The 22,009-nt window shown below is 36.3% G+C and overlaps 1 protein-coding gene across 1 annotated transcript in view; it reads right to left on the reverse strand.

Moving 5' to 3' along the window:
• LOC100893799 (phospholipid phosphatase 1) overlaps positions 1-22,009 on the reverse strand; it is a 79,099-nt gene that overhangs the window by 17,162 nt on the left and 39,928 nt on the right. The window contains exon 3 of the mRNA XM_030975525.1: positions 18,557-18,897. Within this exon, the coding sequence (XP_030831385.1) occupies positions 18,557-18,897 (341 nt within the window). The remainder of the gene's footprint in view (positions 1-18,556; positions 18,898-22,009) is intronic.

A 22,009-nucleotide genomic window follows, 5' to 3' on the forward strand; every position in this document is an offset into this window, starting at 1 on the left:
TTGGTAAATAAATACAATTTTGTAAAATTTCTTTGAGTATTTTAAATACTTTAAACAACCATGTATGTTTCAGCTTGTTTATTAAAAACAAAATCTGCTTACAGATCTTTTTTTTTATGTTAATAGCACATCAATTGTCCATTATGTTAATTCTTCAAAACGTTGATTATTCAAAATGTCTTTTCTTTTTCTTGTAACCTTTTTAACATGTTATTAAATCTCCTTTATATCAGTTTTATTTCTCATTCACAACTCTCTGGAAGTCATCTCAATGACAAACCAATCAATCTTCTTTATAGATATCATTATACCCATTTCATCATGTAGATTGCAGGATGAAATTGATGTGATCTGCTGTTACAGCAGAAATACCACACATTTCAATCAGCATTAGATTTTAGGGCAAAGTGATCAGTTCCCAATAATGAACAAGCGCCCTCTCTTGAGAAGGTACTTCTCAGTTTAAAAATGAGACTTTTGTTGCAAAATTTGTCTCCATGGTGGTGAAAATGATCGAGGGTGACTGCCCAATCCTTGCACACTCATGCAGTTTTCTATCTTTGTTTCTTTCCGCCATTCCTCTTCCTTCCCTTGTTCCTTTATCTTCCATGTATTTTTCATTTCCCTTCTCTTATGTTCATATTCATATTCATATTCATATTCATATATTTATTTCATTTCCAACAGAAAGGTAAACAAAGATATTACATTTGATTTCATACATAATTCACTTTTTCAAGAAACTATACAAATAAACTTTGCACATAATAAAATTATTACAAGAATTTCTTAATTTCTGAGGAAATGGGGGGATCCACTAAAAAGCAGTGCTTGTAGGTTGTGGATCCCCCAGAAAAAAATAAAAATATAAATGTTTCAAATTTTGCCTACGAAGACTTAGAAAACACAAGACAATATTTCAAAACAACATACAATTTACAAACACGAAACGAACAAGGAGAAGTAAAACAGATAAGAAGGAAAGGGGAAAAGGGGGAAGAAGGAGGAAGAAGAAGAAGCAGGACGAATCATGACTGGAAAAAGTAAGTTATAATGATAATTTTGGGAAGGTAAGATCATAAGACCAAATAAATATTAAATTAATCGAGCAGATGATGAAGACCTAAATGAAAAATGAAGATGATTACCAACTGTTATCAGATTATTCTTGTATATTACTATAAGATTTGAGCAAAAATGTTTTTAGATTTTTCTTGAAAGAATTTAGGAATGGACTATTTTTAATACTTTCACTTAGAGAATTCCAAAATCTAGGACCATCATACATAAAAGACTTCTTCGCTAATAAAGTTCTAAAGAGTGGTAGGTGAAACTCGTTTGACCGTCTAGTTGGGTAATCATGAAATGACCTATTTAGGGGGAACATGGCATCAAATATATGTGGAAGGGTCTTTTTGAATACTTATACATAAATTGTCCTAAGTGAAGTAGATACAGGTCATTTGTTTTTAATAGTCTGCCATTAACGAATAACGGGTCTGTGTGTGAGAGTGGAGCAGAATGGTAAATAATACGGAGAGACTTCTTTTGTAATAATAACAGTCTATTTAATAGAGTTCGGTCTCACCCTCTCTTTCCCTTCTCTCTTCATCAATTGTGATTTGCCCCCTCCTTTCTCTTTCTCTCTCTCTTTTTCTCTCTTCCTCTCTCTCTCTCTCTCTCCCTCTTTCTCCAATTCTTGATCTGTCCCTTTTTATCTTCAAGTTTCAATAAACCATGATTTCAGCTTGTTAAGTTATTGCCTGGTTAATATGATTATTTACAGGTACATATAAAAGTGAAGACTAGGTACTACATGTAGGTACCAAGATACTGAATCCACATGTCATTGTGAGAGAAGGAGAGAGAGAGAGAGAGAGAGAGAGGGGGGTATTTGAATTAAGTCAGTGTTAATAGGTTGACAAAAAACCTGAAGATAGAACTATGTCACATACTGTAAACGCTGTTATTTTCGCGCTGAGCGACCCCAAAATATATTAACTGGTTCTCAAATTTGCATTGTACCGAATTCAGCCTGTTCAGAACATGCATAAAAAGTCATGTTTATATTTCCGTGGGTTCTGAAATTTGTGTACACCGACTTTAGCATCAAATCCGTCAATATTTCTGCCGTTTATTAAATGCATCTTCCACTTTCTACATACCTCTTTGATTAATTGTCTTCTAAATTCTTGCTTATCATTGATTCTACTCGGTTTGTATGACAATTCGGACATGAAAGATATAAAAAAAAAATCCATTTGAATTTTGTTTTAGATGGTAACGCCATGTAGAAATTCAGAACTTTCAATGCGCTGGAAAAATCACTTGATCAACCAAACTATCACTCTTATTAATAGTACCTTGAGTAGATGCACAACGAAGTCACAGCATGGAAAAAGCTTCAATTAATAATGATAATATTATGTATTTTCATATAGCACAAATATCCATCACGAAAGGTATTACGCCTGCTCTGCTAGACTACAGATTGGGTTGCTTACAGCTTTCAAAGAATTCCTTCCTGCCGGTACCTCTTTAACACCTGTGTGGAAAGTGGCAAATGTGAATTAATGTTTTGCCAGAGGACTTAAGCGCTATGGCGGGACTTGAACCACAATCCATGTGATCCACAGTTGGAAGAGGTATCCACTAGACCATGACGCCTTGAATGTGCATTTCAACTCCTAGAATTGTATGTGTTTGTGTTTTTCTGCTGACAGCATTACATACATGAACAAGACCTGTTAACTCGGGCCTCACGACAAACTGTCTATTCACTTCCTTTGTTGGGATAGCAGCGACATCAGGAGACAAATTGGATCCATCGGAGGGCAGCTATCATCCCATCTTCCCCGGGGCTATATCCCCCGCCCTCATCCCCTCTTCCACCAAAGTGAGGACAGTTAATGGGAAATAAATCATAACGCTTCCAGCAAGCACGAGTCGGCTCTTAATTCAGCACCAAGAAACCAGCATGTGCCAGAAGAATAGGGGGAAAATTGATCATTTTCCAATCTGCGGGTGCTGTAATTAATTTATCAGGCTCATCAGCAGCAATCTGGTATCGTAAAGCAGATTTCTGGCGATTAAACTAGATCATGTTTTCTCGCCATTATTGAATTATCAGGTTGTGTTTCTTTAAGGTTTATAGCGTGCATGCACACACGACTTAGTAAAATGCCTTGAATAAGACAGAGCTGCAAACTCAAATAACACAAGCAAAGTGTTCTGCACATAATAATAATAATATTCCGCTTTTAGGTAGCACCCAATAAATCAATACAACGATGTGCCTAAACGCTTTACAGATATATTATTACCCTGTTCATCGGATTCAGGCTTACCCGCACACAAATGTATGCACAGTTTCCACTCCCCGGGGAGCATTCCAGCCACTCGCCATTTTACAAGCGCACACTTGCCCATCCAACCGCATGAACTTTCGCATCATACCGGGAACCCATTTAACACCTGGGTGCTGGAGAGTAGCAAGTGCAGGTAAATATCTTGCCGAAGGATATTAGTGCCGTGTCGGGAATCGAACCCTTGACCTTGGCATCTCCAGTCAAGCGCCTTTAACCACTCTACCACATAACTCCTGTATCTTGAACACACAGATATATTGAGAAGACTTGTTCAGATATGACGTGGTAATCCGCAGCATAACGTGTAAATAACTGCCAACAATGCACAACAAAGGTCCTACTGTTCGCATATATTTACTGAGCCCTGTGTTATAAGATACAGAAATATGAAGCATATATCACACTTACACACCATCATTAAACAAAAAACTGCCATGGTTAACTGCATCATATCTGAAACAAGTTTAAGGCATTTATTTACACACAGCTGCTGCTTCGACCCCCACTTGCCTCTGCCATGCACAAAAAATGATTTTACCAAAATGTATTACATTTTTTTATTTTGGGCAGTTTCCCATATCTTATCTGAAGAAGGCCGAAGATTGTTCAGTTACCGTAAATGAAGAGAGCCAGTGGAGCGGTCGTCTTCCCATTAGGCGATCTTTGCTCACAATCTCTACTCAATTTGCAATTACCGACAAAAACTAGTTAACCATCCGCTTGTACACATATATATGCAATGATTGAAACCTGTAAAAGACATGAAATATAAAGACCACGGCAGTTTGCCACGATCTTTTCCAAAAATCTTGCTTTTACACACATAGTGCAGGACAAAGACACAGATAGTACATACCGGTATATACACAACCCATCACATATCACCAATAATGATAACTAATGTCGGTATCAAAACTATTAAATCAATATCCTGAAGCATATGGAAAAGATAAGTACTGAAGTGACTGTCCTGTAAAGCTTTAAATGAAGAATGGAGACCAGAACCAAAACATGCCTGATTGTCATTTCGTTAGAAGATCATGATCTGAACTCTTTTCCACTTTCATTTCCAATCCTATTCACCCCCATAATTCAGAACACTAGGAGTTGCTAGGTTGGAATAAAACCCCTGATGAGATTGTCAAGAGCAGAGTATATAGGCCAGCAAAGAAAAGCAAGCAGAACAGATAATTCCATTACCAAACAGCTTATTAGTTGCTTCTAAATACCTAAACTTTTGTTAAAAATTGTTAAGAGGCAATAGTCTTAAAATGCAAGTCTTTAATCAAATAGTAACAGTCTCTTGTGAAGAGGCACAAGCCTGGAAAGCCTAAGCAAAGAGGAAAAAAGCCATACAAGTGGAACCAGTTGAAGCAAACAATGTATAGGCTCTTACAGAATAAGCTCTATGGAACATGAAAGGTGTCATCGTAAATGCTGATTACATGTTATACACACCTAATCCGACAGCTAGGACTAAAATCAGGCACAGGACAAAAAATATGGCCTTGGATAAATACTGGCAACTATGCATCGTGATTAAGTCGCAGATAACTCTCCCTTTTGTTGTGTACAAAAATATCACAAATTTCAGGTTTTTTTAAGCCTAATTAAGTGTCTTCTCTCTTGTGGCACTATTATATACCTACAATTTTTACAATATATTATAGATACCATATTTTTATTGGTCCTCTAAAGAATATTTTTTGAAAACTTGAGATTTAATTTTAGTCATTTAGTGTTTTGGAAAATGTAGGACAGTGGAGAATGTAGGACAGGGAAGAAAATAATTGAAAAATTTAGGGGGCTACTTTTCAAGATTGCTTACATGAAAATTACACTCTTTAATTTGTTTTGAATTGAACTTTATGCAAATTTTGGGGGGCTCTTTATGACTTTCGGGGGCTCTTTTGGTCATTTCGGGGGCATTTCGCCCCGAGCCCCCGTGTATTTTCCGATTCCATGACATTTGCTCCGGCGACAATTGCTCCGCTGTAAATTTCATACACTAATCGAAAGGCTAACTTCAACCCTGGATTCAACACTATACCCTACCCTAAACCTAACCCTAAACCTAACATAAAACCCTATTGAAACCCTAACCCTAACCCTACATCTTAGACGAAATAAAGCCCGGAGCAATTGTCGCAGGAGCAAATGTCGTGTCACCGTATTTTCCCCCTGATGTATGAAAGTTGTCTGCCACTAAATCAATGAGACGTTACCAATACAGCCAATTGGAAGAGCCCATACCTTTAGTGATTGCAGCTTGAAAATATTCATAACTTTCTCATGTTTTGTCCAAGGTCATTCTAACTTTCACCCTTCTACTTCTTTGATCTATTATCTGCTTTCCTCTAGAGTAGTTTGTTATCAAGGTTGGATTTCCCTTTCATTAAAGAGTACACTGTGGCCTAGTTTACTAACTATCCAACCCTGCCGGTTTCTATTTTCCCTGTGACATCCTATTGTGTCTGGGAGGAACAGAACCTGTTGACATATTGGATTAGGCTTTGGCAGATGTAAGGGTGCTGCTTTTGACACCCTCCTGACAGATGAGGGGTAACGTGATTGACCCCCTTTCCCTAATTGGTAGCCTGTTCATATTAGGGGAAATTCATACAAAACTTGAAAAAAGAAACAATGAATCACGATTTTAGCAAAAAGGTGAGTAGTTACCTTGAAGAAATATCATATAGAGAAAGAATGTATAAAGAAAGTTAGTTTTGAAGAGACTATCTGACAAGACGGCTGGCCTAATCAATGTGCCCACTCATAATAAGCTTGCCCAGTTGTGTGGTTTTCTTACAATATTCACATTTAATTAGAAGTGAACCCGGATTCTTTGTAGAATTTTCATTTGAAACGTTGCTCAGATCTCTGTTCTGCTACATGCATGACATTCAGACTAAAAAGATACTTCAAAGTACTTATCAGGCAGCTACCTGTATGTAGTACACAATAAATATTGATAGTCTTAACAGGAGGTAGACCTGGGCCCTAGCTGTTTCATGAAACTTGTTATCAATGATAAATGCTTAATTTCTATGACAATTTGCTCTCAGCCAATCAAATACCATGATTTCAGTAGCTCATAACAGGTAATGTTACTTGATAATAAGTTTTATGTTTACAACAGGGCCTTGGTTTCAAAATCAATTTCAATAGACCTACATGCCATGGTATGAAATGGTATGGAATCCTTGTGATATATCTACAGAGCTTCATGCAAACACAATTGTATCCACCTGTCTCACAGATGATATCTATCCACTGTCGAGTCGGAAAGATTCTTTGAGCAAGGTTAGAACCACCACCCCACCTGACCCTGGCATCCGCTCACGTACCTACTGAGAACAGGTCCACGGCAAGCAGACAGGTTGGGTTAGGAGCCCCACCTACGCTAATGAGGAAAAAATAGCTGATCCAGCTAGGAACCCTTGCTATAATGGGAGTGCCCTGTCTATATGCGGCTCAATATCTGATAACTGAAATAAAGTACATTGCCATACCCCATTCACACTTCAACCATGCCAACTGATATCTTGGCCAGTCGCCAGACACTTGCTCCAGCCTAAAGTGTGCTGCACTAACCCTGGACCCAAAATTATACCTAACCCTAACCTTAAACCTACTAAACCAAATTGCAAGCCAAACCCTAACCCTATACATTAGACAAAAGAAAGCCTGGAACAATTGTTGCAGGAGCGAATGTCGGGTCACCAACTTGTCCATTCGGTGTAACATAATTTTTTTTGATCTGTCAGTTGTCAGATCACAATAGTTTGAATGGGATATTAAACAGGTGTATGGTATTTTGTCTAGGCTCGTTTAGATATGCTGCGGTAAACTGCTGCAATAAATGCCACAGTTCTTTGTGTGTAATAAATCAATGGCAACTGCACACAACAAATGACCTAAACGTAATTACTGAGCTCTGTGTTATCATAAGATACAAAAATGTGAAACGTATTACACTTACGGCATCATTTTTTTAAAAGCTGGTTTACTCTGTCGCATTTGACCGTGGCATTTTCTTATCCCTGTTTTACAGCCTATGAATAAGCGAATGAGATGACTGTGAATGAATTGGCACAAAAAAATAATCACATTCTTACTAATCCACAGGAAACAGGAAAGAGGTTTCTCTCAACCAGATCGATACTTCAAGGAACATTGCAGGCTCTTGTGCTTGATTCTATGTGGTCTGCAGAGGTGATAGTGAGCATTAAAAAAAAAAAAAAAAATTCCTCAACCTCCCCCCACCCCCCCCCAAAAAAAAGGCTTTGAGGAAGAAAAAAATTGCATTTAACATCCCCCACCCCCCTTTGAGTAAAAATTTGGGGGAAAATTGGGAAAAATCTGTAACGATCTGTACAAATTAGGGAAAATTAGAAAAATAGGGGTAAAATCTGGAAGAATAAAAATAAAAAAATAAAAATTGGAAGAAGAATAATTGGGGAAAAATATAAAAATCTGGAAACCGATTTAAATTGGGTAATTATCAGGCCTGGTGGTCTGTTCACACTTATAAACTTATGGTACCACTTGAAACACTCTAGAACCTAAAGGGCTAAATCTCACGTGAAAGGGACACCAAGTGAGTGACACCAATTTCAAAATAGTAGATTTGATACTTTTAGTGTGCTTTATGCAAATTTTGCAGTGTTGGATCCAGCAACATGACTAGTGAGAGATAAAATATTGACAATGAAAAGGCTGTCGCTCCTTGATCCTTTTAAATATTTATTTAGAATATATATTTTCTCTCCTTTTCCACACCAGCATTTTTAATTCCATTGAGTTTTAAATGAATCAAGCAAAGAATTGTCATAGGTAGGCAACCCATTGCAATATGCCAAGTGATGAATTCATTCAAATAATTGAACAAAAATTATAGAACCTGCTTCGATCTTTACACCCTATGTGCACACTCTATAAGCACCAATTTTGGGGTTTAAATTGGTAAACTTAGCTTGGTAGATTGATCATGACTAATCTGATAAAAGGATTAACAGAGATTAACAGCAACCTGTCAGGCAAAACATGGAACTTACCTTCATGGATTGATGACTAATCTGAAACAGGGATTAACAGAGATTAAAAAACAAGCAAACTGTCTGGCATACATGGAATCCTTTGACAGGCAATCCCACCCCTGGAGCTTAAAGCCCCACTGTACTACTTGTAGCTACTTGCACCCTCTATATTTCAAACAATGCCTAATCGGTGACCATTGGTGCCCCATGGCCTACTTTTTCTTATGTTAATTGAGAGGACATTTGATGAGATAACAACCTGTCAGTGACCATGCAGGGAGGTCTAATTCCTCCTTGCCAAACTAGTGCAGAGGGGCTTTAAGTAATTAGATTACAGTTAACTGGTACAGTATTACATAATCCTATTACCCCTACCCCCAGTCCTATCATGTCCAATCAATCACATAGAATTAATGAGCACTCAGTTGTGTGGCAGGAAAGAGGTGATCAACTGTGGATATTTTTTAAGGAAATGAGCTGTGTTTCTGAACATCACTTTTAATCAATTCAAGATTCGATCTTAACCCATGCCATCACATGTGTGTACTTATCATTTTAATAACACCTTTTGCCTTTTTTCAAGATAGAATCTAGAGGCATATTCATTAATTTGTATTACTCCTTCACCTTTTCTTTTCCCCTTTCTATCGTTGATTTATCTTCTAAAATTTATTTTTATATTTATATTGATTTTAGAAGATAAATCATAAATCAAGCCTTGAGAATGACCACAATCTCATGATTTTTGTTTACAGTATAGGTCTAGGATGGATTAAGAATTTATTTTGGATGATTTTATTTCATTTCTTTTTATGTTATCCTTTATTTTTTCTTACTCCTTCACCATTAATCCATAGAATGCCAGGTTTTTAAGGTTGATTTTAAATTTTCTAGCTACCGATATACACAATTTCTTTTCTTCAGGTAATTGGTACACTTCGATTGATATTGATTGCTTGTGTGTTTTTATGTGTCAAGAACCTTTGTAACCAAATTACTATTATTTCGTCGTAAATAAATACTGGCATGTGCTCAATTTTGTAATGAACTTACAGGAAACTGGAATTTTGCCAAACTGCGTAAAAAACTTGTTCACGATGATGCCAATTATGTTAATAACTATGGTGAACTTTAGGCACAGGTAAACAAAACGGTCTTTGACTTTGATTACCTGGTACTTAATTTTTCTTCAAACAATTTGTATAGCGTGCGTGGCTTCGTAGAATAGCACACGTATGATGAATCATAATTTTATTTCAATACTCAATCTTTCACAGTTGTAAGGCATAATTAAGGTTAATTTTCCTAACATTCTTTCTTATCCACAATATTTCCTCAACTTATTTCATTTATTTTCATTTTCCCTTTCACTTTTCTTTACACTTCAATCATCTCTTTGCAAGTGTAAAGCATTGCACTGACAATGTGTGACATATGAAAATAAATGAAATATCATTCATTTTGATTCCACAAAAATGACTGCCCATTGAGGTATACATCACTACCGGGTATATTACCCTATTGCTAACTTGTTGTCTGCTGAGAGTAAAATAGAAGGTCTTTAATCTTATACTGCTGAATATAATTCATGCCTTTTTTTAATAGCAGATGATAGCATGTTTTGACGGATGTTTATTCTTCTTGTAATAAACACTATGAATTATGGAATTGACCCATGGCAGTGCATAAACATTTCAGTACTTTCAATATTCAGCAGTGGAAAAGACCATAAAGTTTTTGTCAATCCACAGGTCAAAATTATCCCCCTAAAAAGAGGTGCTGGAAAGGATCAGGCGTGGATCTGTATATGGTCCAATTTTTTAATACTTTTTATAACAGTTTTAGTTAACTTTGTAATGTCTTTTGTTTATCTGCTAACAGAGAAGAAGAAAACTGTTTTAAAGTATTCAAACACATTTACAAAGAATCTGGAAAAGTCAATCTTAAAGGGGAAGTCCACCCTGATATAAAGTTGGTTTTAATAAAAGTAGAAAACTGAGATAAACACTTTAGTGAAAGATTGAGCAATATCCGATTAGAAAACGGAAAGTTATGAATTTTTGAAGTTGTTATCATTAAAACACAAATTGGCAACTCTGTGACGTATCTTGCGAGCTCCTCTCCAATTTGTTCTGTACAGAAAATCTCATAAACTTTCATTTTCTAAGTTATTGATGATGGTATAGACTGGTTTTATACTTGTTTAGAAGCATATTAGCAATTATTATATTTAGGGTGATTGTATGATTGAAAAGAAAATTATTTAGAGAAAATATTTATTTTTAAAGTTTTTTAGTATATAGGCCAAATGGAAGAGACCTCGCAAAATACGTCACAGACATTCTCAGTCTCACTTATTTTGAAAAAGAGAAACAAAAATGTTCATTTAAAGAAAAGTCTTTAAGCCCATCTGCTTGCTTGTGAATAAACTTTAGATCCTGTCATGTCTTTCAGAGAGGAGTTCACTCATGAACATGTTAAATGTGTCTTGGAGGATAAAGTTTAGAGAAAGTAACATGAGCTCGTAAAATGTGAGTAATCGTGGGGTCCCATTAAAACATTTCCTTTCTGATCTTTAAGATGAACTGTTCTTCAGGGTTATCATTCAAGGTGCCTCAGGTCGAGGGGGTCGGTATCAACTAAAGAGAAGACTGACTTCTAGTGTAGTAAAGATGGAAAACAAATTGTGAGTTTTCGTTTTCTTTGTACCGGTATGTCAATTTGGAAAAACATCATAACCAGAGATATCCTCTGATAGCATGTTCATCAAAATCGACTGCACAGAAACTGTATGCATTGATTCATACTTTTTTCTATCTTGCCAGTCACTGCAAGGAACTCCTACTTGAAAAAAAATTCTTTTCGATAAAATCACATTCATATGACCTACAACTTGCAAAAGCTCACATAACCTACAGCCTTTTCACACACAGCTAAAATTCATCGTATCTACAGATGATTAGAATCACTCAACAGTTTTAAACATGTTTATAGACAAAATTTCTCAGTGTGAACATCGTTTATACGATGTTGGGATAGATACGAAGTCGCGATCCATACGCCCCTAAAAGCAGGCTGCAGATACGAAGTTCATATCTAGAGAGCTTGAAATTTTGTGTGTGAAAGGAAATTCGTGTTTAAACGTGTTTAAACTGGATGGAGCGTGCGCTTTGATTGATATGACATGACCTTCAATGCGCAATGGCACTACTGCGCATTTTACGAGCAGTGGTTAATCACGAAACTATTAACGATCGCAACGAAATTTCTGTGTGTGAAAGGCTCGTGATTAGTTTAAACACGTTCGAAACACGTTTATACTAATCATGTTTATAGAATTTTAGCTGTGTGTGAAAAGGCTGCTAGTCTCTTCTTCTGTCAGACTAATAATTACCTTGAGCAGACTTTAACCCCGTGTCCACACACAACATTTTCTGTGATTATGCGTGATTAGTTATACTGTTTCGGGAAAGTTTTATTTTTTCGCGATAGTTATACGATGAAATTGTGTGTGTGGACGCTTACTAACGATACGTCGTATACTGAAACGATGCCCAAACATGCGTTTCGTTATACGACGTATAAATAATCACGCCTAATCATGCCTCATCACGGAATGTGTTGTGTGTGGACGTAACTAGTATAACTAGTCGAACTAGAATGGTATAACGGGGCGGGGCTTAACGTGAGCGAACTGCGCACCTATACGACATTTACTTTCTTCTGTGTGTGGACATCCTGGAATTTATAAGATGATTCTTTATACGACGTTTCTTGTGTGTGGACACCCTGAAATTTATATGATGATTCTTTATACGACGTTTCGTTATAGAGTTTCTGGATAAATTGTTTTGTGTGTGGACACGCTGTAAGTTACCACTTATTTCATGGACAATTTAAATTTACCCACCCTCATCATTGAAATGCCCCTGGTATAATTGCACGATACAATATGAACCATTGTATCATTTCACCACACTGTGAAATGCTTTTAAAAATATGGTAGGTTCACACCACAGACCAGTAAACGTTAGTAGCATGTTCACACAAAATAAATTTTCTACCTAACTTTTATATTTATAAAGAAATGTCATATACAGTGGTGTACACATGTGAAAAAAAAAACTTATGTTAAGAAACTTGCTCTTAAGTGTCGTGCAGACAAAATCAATTTGAAATAACGCCTGCTTGAATTTACAACGACCGTTTGCTTGGCTTGTAGTTTTACCTTAAAACTTGAAGCAGTCGTTTTGGGGATATGCTAACAGATGATGTTGTTAGTACATCCTTGTATTACAAATTTAGAGTTTAGAACTCTGATGGTGCCATGCGAACACAACTAACATCATGAATTGAAACCACCAACAGAGAGGTTTTTGACCCAAAAAAAACCTTCAATGTTTAGCCCTAATCCAACATAAGTGCTCGTGATGATTAAGAAAATAAGTTTCCAAGTGATCTTTACTGTTGTCTTCAATGAAATCCACCTATACCATGCATCTGGAACACTTACAATGCTTCCTATGACAAACATTTGAGATTTCTTTATAGGGTTATATGTGATACATGCACAACCATGTGTGAGTTTGCGGAAAGACCTTTTACATAGCAGAGAAGCATCACAGAGATGCAGAACCTAATTGACCACTCAATAGTGTGGAATTCTTAAGCTGAATTAAGCTGTATAAGGGTAATTCTGATCAATAAATGTACCAGTACCTAACAATTAATATTTCATGATCTATGCTGGCAAATTTTGAAGCTAACATAATATGCCTCATGGGATTTAAACCAAAAGAAAAAGGATTTTAAGTCAAACCTTCTAGAACTATTGTTTACTCAAATAGTGTCCTAAATTTCACTTCATAATTCCCCAAAAATGTAAACATTCATATACACTCCTCCCAAAACCAAAGAAAGTAGTGGTGCCATTGCTATCACAATTATTCAACATTTCATTTCGTAAACACTTTTTGAAAATCCCCTCTTGCTTTAATACAGAAGCATATTGTAGCCCCACTAAATTACCAATGATGGAGTTATATGTAATCTCCTTCTTTGGAACTATAAAAGATCCTTATCCTTTGCTTTTCAAGATTGCCGACAAAAGAATTGAGCTCATTTAGAGATTACTGTGATGGTATTTTTTCCAGTCATGATTATTCTATCCTTTTTCTACTTTTGTTGGAAGAAGAAAAAGGAGAATAGAAAAGTGGTTGATGTATTTACTTACAATGAAAGCCTCCACTGACTGGATGATATCCACAAAATTTCTTCCCTCTAGAAAATCTCACCCTAAGATAGGTTAAAGGCACTGACTTGCTCCTTTCACGTTGCCAAACTGTTCTTCTTTTTTTGTGGATACATGTTCAAAATGATTCTGTTATTGAAATTCCAAACTTACACAACAACCACTAAAATGTTTGCACTCACTTTGAAAGAAAGTGCATAGGAGATGTTACTGCATAGTACAGAAGCCCAGTCATTCTGCGTTGTTTTTGATGATGCGACTTTAGTAAAGAAAGGTAAATGTAATTGCCTTAATTTGAATTTATAATGTTTTGAGGCTAAAATTAATTGTATTCTATTGTATGTGAATGTATTGACTGGATGTTTCAGTGCTTATGCATTTTGAACTCATGTAAGTTGATAAGTATATAACAATTGTAGGTTGTAAACATGATATTGAATATACTATGATCTGAGAATCGCCATTTTGTGAAAAGCGCTTAGAAACACATTGTATTAAGCGCTCTAGAAATACAATGTGTTATTAGTAGTAGTAGTAGTAGTATTGTAGACTTTTTGAAAAGGCAAGTAGGAATCAATGTGCCTGCAGCATGAATCAACTCTAGAATGACCACCCTCCCCCCAAAATAATAAAATAAATAAATAAATAAATAAATAAATAAATAAATAAAGGCACTGAACAAATTTTAAGAAGAAAAATAATATATATTCTGGAATAAAAATGAGGTTTACAGAAATAAAAGTTGCTTTTTTAGATTTCATTGTTAATAAAAAAAAAAATTAAAATTTCGAAAGAAATTCAAAGAACTGTTTAACAAAAAAACAAAAAACAAAAAAACTTTGCAAGGAAAGTACTGGAAAGCCTACATGCTGTAAGTTTTCTAAAAAGAAATATTTGGGCTTCAATAATTGAGCAGTATCTGGCATTCTGTTCATGACTGGTTACCAGGTAGTTAGCTTTCATAGCAACTGTTCTATTTCGAACTCGTATAATTGGGGCCATTAACCTCCTATTTGATTCCTTTCCCCTGACATCTAAACACCATAATTAGCCATTAAATCATAGTGAATTGGGGGTGGAACGGACAAACCATCAACTTATTTGATAAATGGAATTTAGATCCTCATTGAATGCTGCAACCAATTTTCTTCTTGACAATAACAGCAGATCTAAATCCTACACTCCAATGGTGCTTTCCCCAATTAACATTTCTCAAATGTTTTTCCCCCCAATTTCGTTTTCTTCCCCATCTTCTCTTTACCGTCAAAACTTTCTTTAAATAATATTTTATCAATTTTCCTTACGTATTTTCTTTATTTGATAGTAAGGTCCTTGATTAAAATCTCCAAGATTGGTATTTAATATTTGTTTCTTGCTTGTACTTTATCCTTCCAATTTCTTTGTCTCCCTTTTCTTCATAAATATGGCTTACACACGGTTCCTTACTTATCTGATCAAAAGCAATACTGGCACATCCGGGGGGGGGGGGGGGGGGGGGGGGATAAACAACATACCTGATAGAAATTGAAACTCATAAAAAATGTTTCAATTTCAAGTTGTCCTGAAAACATTACAAATCAAATTAAATACAAATAAAATCACTTTCACTCTTTCTTTCATTTCCATTATAACAAACACATTGGTATGTTCCATTATATCCTTGATCTTAGCCAGAAACTCTGATCTAAAAATAAAGACATTGTTATTTTCAAGTCTGGGAGGTAATTGGATCCCAAAACTGAATATTGTTAGATTACTGTACAGCTTCTAAAGTATGAAAGGAGAGGGCTATTTTCAACAAAATCAGCCATGATTAAATTTCATTTTCATATTATTCTTACAGCACATAATGGGGCCAAAAACATTCTTGCAGAATTTGCTTGTGGCTACAAGTAATGCAATCAGGAACTATAATGAATTCATCAAATGTAATGTGAACTCTACGATGAAAATTGTAACAGTTACAAGCTGTTCCAGAATATTGGGTAACATAGCAATATAAATATCTCTCATTTCATCAGAAGGGAAAGTTGATATTTCTCATGGTAGCTCCATTCTGTTTTAGATTTCTCTGGACAATGCTAGAATCATATTTGTCACCACACGCAAGGGATCATGTTTTAGATAGTGCAGTCCAGACCTACATTCTGAGAATTCTTATCGTGTAAACTAACTCGAGGCAGTGAATTCATATATATCAAAAGTGATGAAGTATGCAGTGTATAGACTCATATTAGAATGATCATCTTACCTTGCATCTTATGTTTTAAAAGCGGTCGCAGCAAATAACAATATGGATGTGGCTGTCTCTGCTGAGGGCCAGAAGGGCATTAACAGTTAACTATAGACGAAAGGATGCTTCTCGGGAGATGTTATATATGCAGCAATATGAGGGATATAAGATACAGCACAGCAATAAAATGATTGTTTAGAACTACGTTTTTGATACCATCTTCTGACGAGAGCCAGTAGGGCATTAATTGTATCTGAAAGGATGCTTCAACTCCCTTTTACATCTTAGCAGATGTTACATACATGTAGCAAACGGAAGAACATAACATGCAGCACAGCAATATTATGATTTTAAAAAGATATTATCATCTGCTGAGAATAAGAAGGGCATTAGCCCTATCGACATGATCGCAAAATCTTCAAAAAATTAACCCAAGGCAATTTCAATGGCCTTATTCCCCACATATCCATGACATACTACATAAACCGAACATAGGTTCTACAAAATAAACCATAGAGTATCAAAATGACTCCAAAGTTGATTTCTAGAAAGTGTGTGTGTTTGTATTGTGTTTTTACAGACATGTGTCAATCAGATATGGAGCGACCTTTAAACGTCACCATCCAAAAGACGTGACTCAGTTTCGAACCTGCGTCCTCGGCTGAATCAGTTTGTATTTTCCATTGTCAGCTGGATTACAGGCACACACCACAACGCCTAGTTGTGCAAATGTGTTTATGTTTGATGAAATTTAGTATTTATGACAGTTTATCATTTCGTTTTTGAAAATAACATTTGTATATACTTGCTTACTTATGATTCACTGTCAGAAAAATGCTTATTGTATTACTATTGCTATCAAAAAACTTGAACTTAAACGAATGCAGAAGAAAATCAAATCAAATCAAATCAAATCAAAAGGATAGTTCAACACCCCTTATGTCTCTCAGAGGATTTCATGTTCAACCATTCAAAGAACATCTGGATGTGTATTTGTCTTACATGCAGGTCACAGTATGGGTTCACAAACATCATCAAGTTACAGAATACTGCACAAAAAACAAGTATTCCTTATGGAATTTCGCTATGAGCCACCTCTAAGTCCACAAAATTGAAACTCTGAGCAAGTTTCATAATGCAGAAAATGTGGAAAACTGGAGTTTCACAGTATACCATGTCAGCGAAACAACACAATTTTAAAATGAGCTGAAGAAAGGGGCTTGGCAAGAAATATATCAATGAAAGCACCTCTCAGTATATCAGATTTATATGTTTTGTTTTCTCAGAGCCAGAGGGGCATTAACTCGTATCATTTTGTCTAATTGGAGCCAGGAGGATACTAACTCTATTCTTTACCGCAGAGTTAATGCCCTTCTGGCTCTGAACAGATGATTTATCAGGGTATCAACAGTCTTCTTGCTCTTAACAGTCAAACTGGAAGCATATGGTCTAATACAATTGTATAGTGTATCATGTGGTGAGAGTATTATTATTACTATTCTTAGAGAACATGAGCCAAAGAAAGTAACTTGGCAAGAAATGTATGAATGAGACCCTCTCTCAGAATATCATGTTGATTGACGTTGAAATGGAACATATGGGTCGCTGATATGTATGAACTTTATGAAGTAGAAATATCATCTCTTGAGAGTATGAAAGGACATAAAGTCTTTATCAAATAAGATAGAATTTGGTCATGATCTTGACAGTTTTTTACATTTTGTGCAGTAAATCTGGGTACAAAATAAGAATGTTTATACTATGATACATATTTGCCAAACAATAAAATCTTTTTTTCTCCATATAGACCATAACAATTACATACTTGTCCACTGTAGAATTCATTGACGGAGCTTCGCAATAAAATATTCATTACATTTGATAATATCTTTGTGTATTCTTTATGGGACGATTCTTTCAGTTTGAAAAACAGATTTCATGCACCAATTTCCAAATAGAATTAGAGTCCTTTGTGTCTGGTCCTGAGGATTATTTTAATTTACCTTTGTATAGCTTAAGACTTCAAAGAATAAAATTTGACAAGCAAATACAAGAGTAACAATAATCTCTTTGTGATAAACCTCACAGTTAGACAGACAGATTGACGGACAAACAATTTCTTTTAAAGGTATAGTTACACATACCTTCAGTCTGTGGGATACCGGTACCGGTTTATCAGTCCAAGGATATTAATTTTGTGATCACAGACAAAGAAACAAGATAAAGAAAATGTACTGAACAGCTTTCTTCCATAAGTTGACGCTTGTCTCTTCCTAAGGCATAACTTAAATACCCTCCACCTCGGTGTATAGTTGTCTGTTTGTAATAAACATCACAGACATACAAACAGAACAAATGTGAAGATATAAATACCTTCCATCTATAAGATGGTAGTTGTCTGTTCCTAAGCCTAAGGCATTACTTTGTAACAAACAAACAAACATTATGAATAAATTCATGATGTTTTATTTATTCCGTACTGTGATGATTGTCTGTTCCCAAAGTATTACTTTATAATACACACCACAGACAAACAGACAAAATGAACCAACAACCTTCCATCTATAAAAAGTTAGTTAGTGGTTGTCTGTTCTATAGACATTACTTTGAAGCTCACATCATACACAAACAAACAAACAAGACAAAAACAAAAGATTATAAATACCTTCCATCTGTAAGTTGATGAGTATCTGTCCCAAGGCATGGAATATCCTGGACGTACTGATGGTACCCATCGCTATCTGTACAGTTGATAGACGACCAATCTGGTGTGCAGACAGAAATAAAGTGTGGCCTCAATCGTCCTATCATATACTTTCCAGAGTCCGTCAGAAGCAACGTGAACGCAGCGCCAAGGCCAAAGGATCCGATGGTTGAATAGAGAGCGGTTGCCCAGGGATGGACAGAGCAACAGCACATCTTTCTCCGTTGGTATGGTCGCCATGGTGACCCCTCTTCTGAGCACCTCACAAAGTACCGGTAGAGGAACCATTCGCACACCACCATCTGAAATAAGAGTATAATAAAATAGAAAAATATTAATTGGTTACTGATATTGAAAATTAAATAGAAATCTTCATTGGTAAAGGCCTTTGACTCACTTACAGGAGGTCTTGGGTTTTAAACACTTCTTGGTGCTAACATCCTTGGACATGACGTTTTACCGATATCTGTCCTTCTCGAAACCAGGTGTGAGAAATGGATACCTGTCAATGCTGGCCTTTTGCTGGGGTAACAGTAATTGCAAAAGAGTAGTAGTAATGATGTGGCGACCCAGATACTATCATATCACTATCACTTCTAGTTATTACTGATGCAAAGGGAAATAAAGGGGCTGCCAATCAGATTTAATTCAACCTAGGTTGAGCTACTATAAATATTAACTTTGATTTTCTTGTAGAACAAAATGTCTCTTTTTTTCTTCTTTCTTGTACCAGAAAAGAAAGTAGCCTCCCTGCTCTATTTCACAAGTTGTCAGCATCATGGTAATTTTTGAGGCCTTGGAGCTACCAGTACCTCCATCAAACTCAAAGGAAAATCATGTTCAAATTGAGGAAACAGCAAATCATTCTGCTTGGAAATCAAGTGGCCAATGGGCCTTTGGAAACCTTTAACATTTAACCAATATCATTGCAACAAAGACACATTTGTATTTCCTTTTAGACAGAACAAACTGTGTTGGTGATATACCTTGAATTGTTTCAGCTGACTTGTGCAAACCAGGACCTAGTCTTTAGGAACAGACTCTTTTTGGATGAGGAAAGACAGTTCAATACAGCCTTAAGTCTAAGCTAACATTGTTAGGGTCTGGCTACGTTGTCTGAAGCAGCTCTAGGACAGGACCTCTGACAGTCTTAATATCCAGACCCTGTGTTATATCATGTTATGTGATCTGACTAACAAGGATGCATGTCTGTAAACTGAAAGGGGTTTGTGCCAGAAGACTAACCAGGATCTACCTGCCAGGTAGTATGACCCAAGAGGAGGAATGACCTCATAAGGTCACCTGTACAACAATCAGTCCACAAGTGGTCAAGACCCTATGATTTATACCAATCAGGTCTAAGACTTGATTTGAAGGGTTCCCTAGAGGGCCCAAGGTCAGTAACCTGCTGGTTCTTGCTAGCGGTATCTAATATGCCCCATTCACACAAACAACAGAGTGATCTTTGAAGAGTGACCCATGTTAGCAATTACAAAGATGTTCTTTTTAGCCTGTATAGTGTACTGTTCAATTTTCATTAAGCATCTAAATTTACAAAACCTACCTCTGGATCTCAGCAGATCAATATTTCTGCTAATTTTCAAAGTGAAATAGGCCTATATATATGCTCCTCCCTGGAGTTATTTGGTACTGATGGGAAAGACCTTCCTTCCATATTACCGCATGGAAGGACAGATCATCTGCTGACAGCCAGAAGGCCATTAACCCATATCCTTTAGCATGACATCAACGCCCTTCTGGCTCTCAACAGATTGATACCTCAGATCACCAGGAAGCTTTCCCTTTATTGGGTGGTGGTTTCCCACATAAACATGAAATCTGGTATATTGGTGGATCCTTGGAATAATAAGGGCAGAGACATGCCATAGAGAAGTAACCAGAGAAGTCTAATACACAGGACAAACAGAGCAAATTGGCCGAGGCAGCAAGCTAGTCTGAAAATCCCCACATGCCATGCCCGGGCACGCACGATGAAATACAAAAAGTAACTATACAAATACTACAGGGAAAACTGATCGGTAAATAAAATTGACAATTTGCAACAAGATCCTATATGTATGGTTAACAGCTAAATAATTCATACCTGTTGTAAATTTGATGTTTTGTACTTTTTTGTAACCCAAGAATGAATAATGGACTGGTTAAATTAATGCCAGTGTTGAATTCTTTTAGATACATTGTATGAAAGCTTTAATAAGTTGCATTCTCAAGAAACATAAATCGGGACGAATCAAGTTAAGTCAGATACCCGACATTCCATCTCTATTCATCAGAAGAAAATCACAGAATACACATCATAAGGCCTGTCTTCCTCACCTCGAGATTGCCAAATAGCCTGATATTTCTGATTTGGGAAATAATCCTGAAGTTACAAATCGCGTCATCATCACTTCGAAACTTGAAACTCGAGCTAGAGAAATTAGCTCAAGATATTTTGCTCAGCGTTCATGCATAGTGCGAGTCTTCAGGCTGGTGAAAAACGCACCTGACAAATAGTTTTCTTGGGATGATTATCTCGACCAAATAATCCTTCAATCTTCATCAATAAATTAATCCTTCACCCTTGTGTATCATAGTCAATTGTTTTTTAAAGCAGCCTGTGAGTTGGCTTTAGGGACATTAAAAACTTCAACCTTAATCAATGCATCATTCATCCTGATAATGTGTATCATAAGTAATTTAACGGGAAAATGTGTGTGCTCACGTTTTATTCAGCTATATTCAAAATATCTTTTCGAAGACAATGGGGCTGATAAACACCAATAGAATTGGTTTGCAGGGTGAATACTTCTTTATATTGAAGCCCTGGCTGAACATAGCGGACCAAAGCGAAAACCTGAATCTTGCCTCTAAAGGGCAACTAACTCAAATAAGGACAATTAGCTCTCAATGTAATTAGAGTTAAATACAGCTGTGCCAGTTTCAGATACCACATGACCTTACATGGAGATACAGATCATCCCAGATTTCCTTTGGTTCCTAATGGGCATCTGTACAAAGCCTGCAAAGTTCTTTGGGATCTTGATAACAGTAATAAGGTTCACACGGTTCCATCAACTTAAAGTTAAAGTCGTAATTATAAACTTTTTCATTATCTTGTAGTTAGGCACTGTGTGGACGCACTCTTGGTTACGAGAATTTACTTTAAGTTGAAGCCACGAAGCATGACGGATCTTTAGGTTAGTGCGGTAACTACAGGAAGGGAGGGGGGTCCTCAATCAAAGTTATATGTGCCGTGCGGATGCAGTGAACTGTGAATCCTTTCCCAGCTTGTAGTTAAAACTTTGAATGTTCCTGTGTGAACCCTCATCACCATTGTAGGTGGAATCGTTAATAACTTCGGGATTTTTCTAACTTAAGTTTAAAACCTCAACGGGCCCATGTGAACATAAC

The sequence above is a fragment of the Strongylocentrotus purpuratus genome, unplaced genomic scaffold (assembly GCF_000002235.5).
Source record: "Strongylocentrotus purpuratus isolate Spur 01 unplaced genomic scaffold, Spur_5.0 spur5_contig_867, whole genome shotgun sequence".
Classification (NCBI taxonomy): domain Eukaryota; kingdom Metazoa; phylum Echinodermata; class Echinoidea; order Camarodonta; family Strongylocentrotidae; genus Strongylocentrotus; species Strongylocentrotus purpuratus.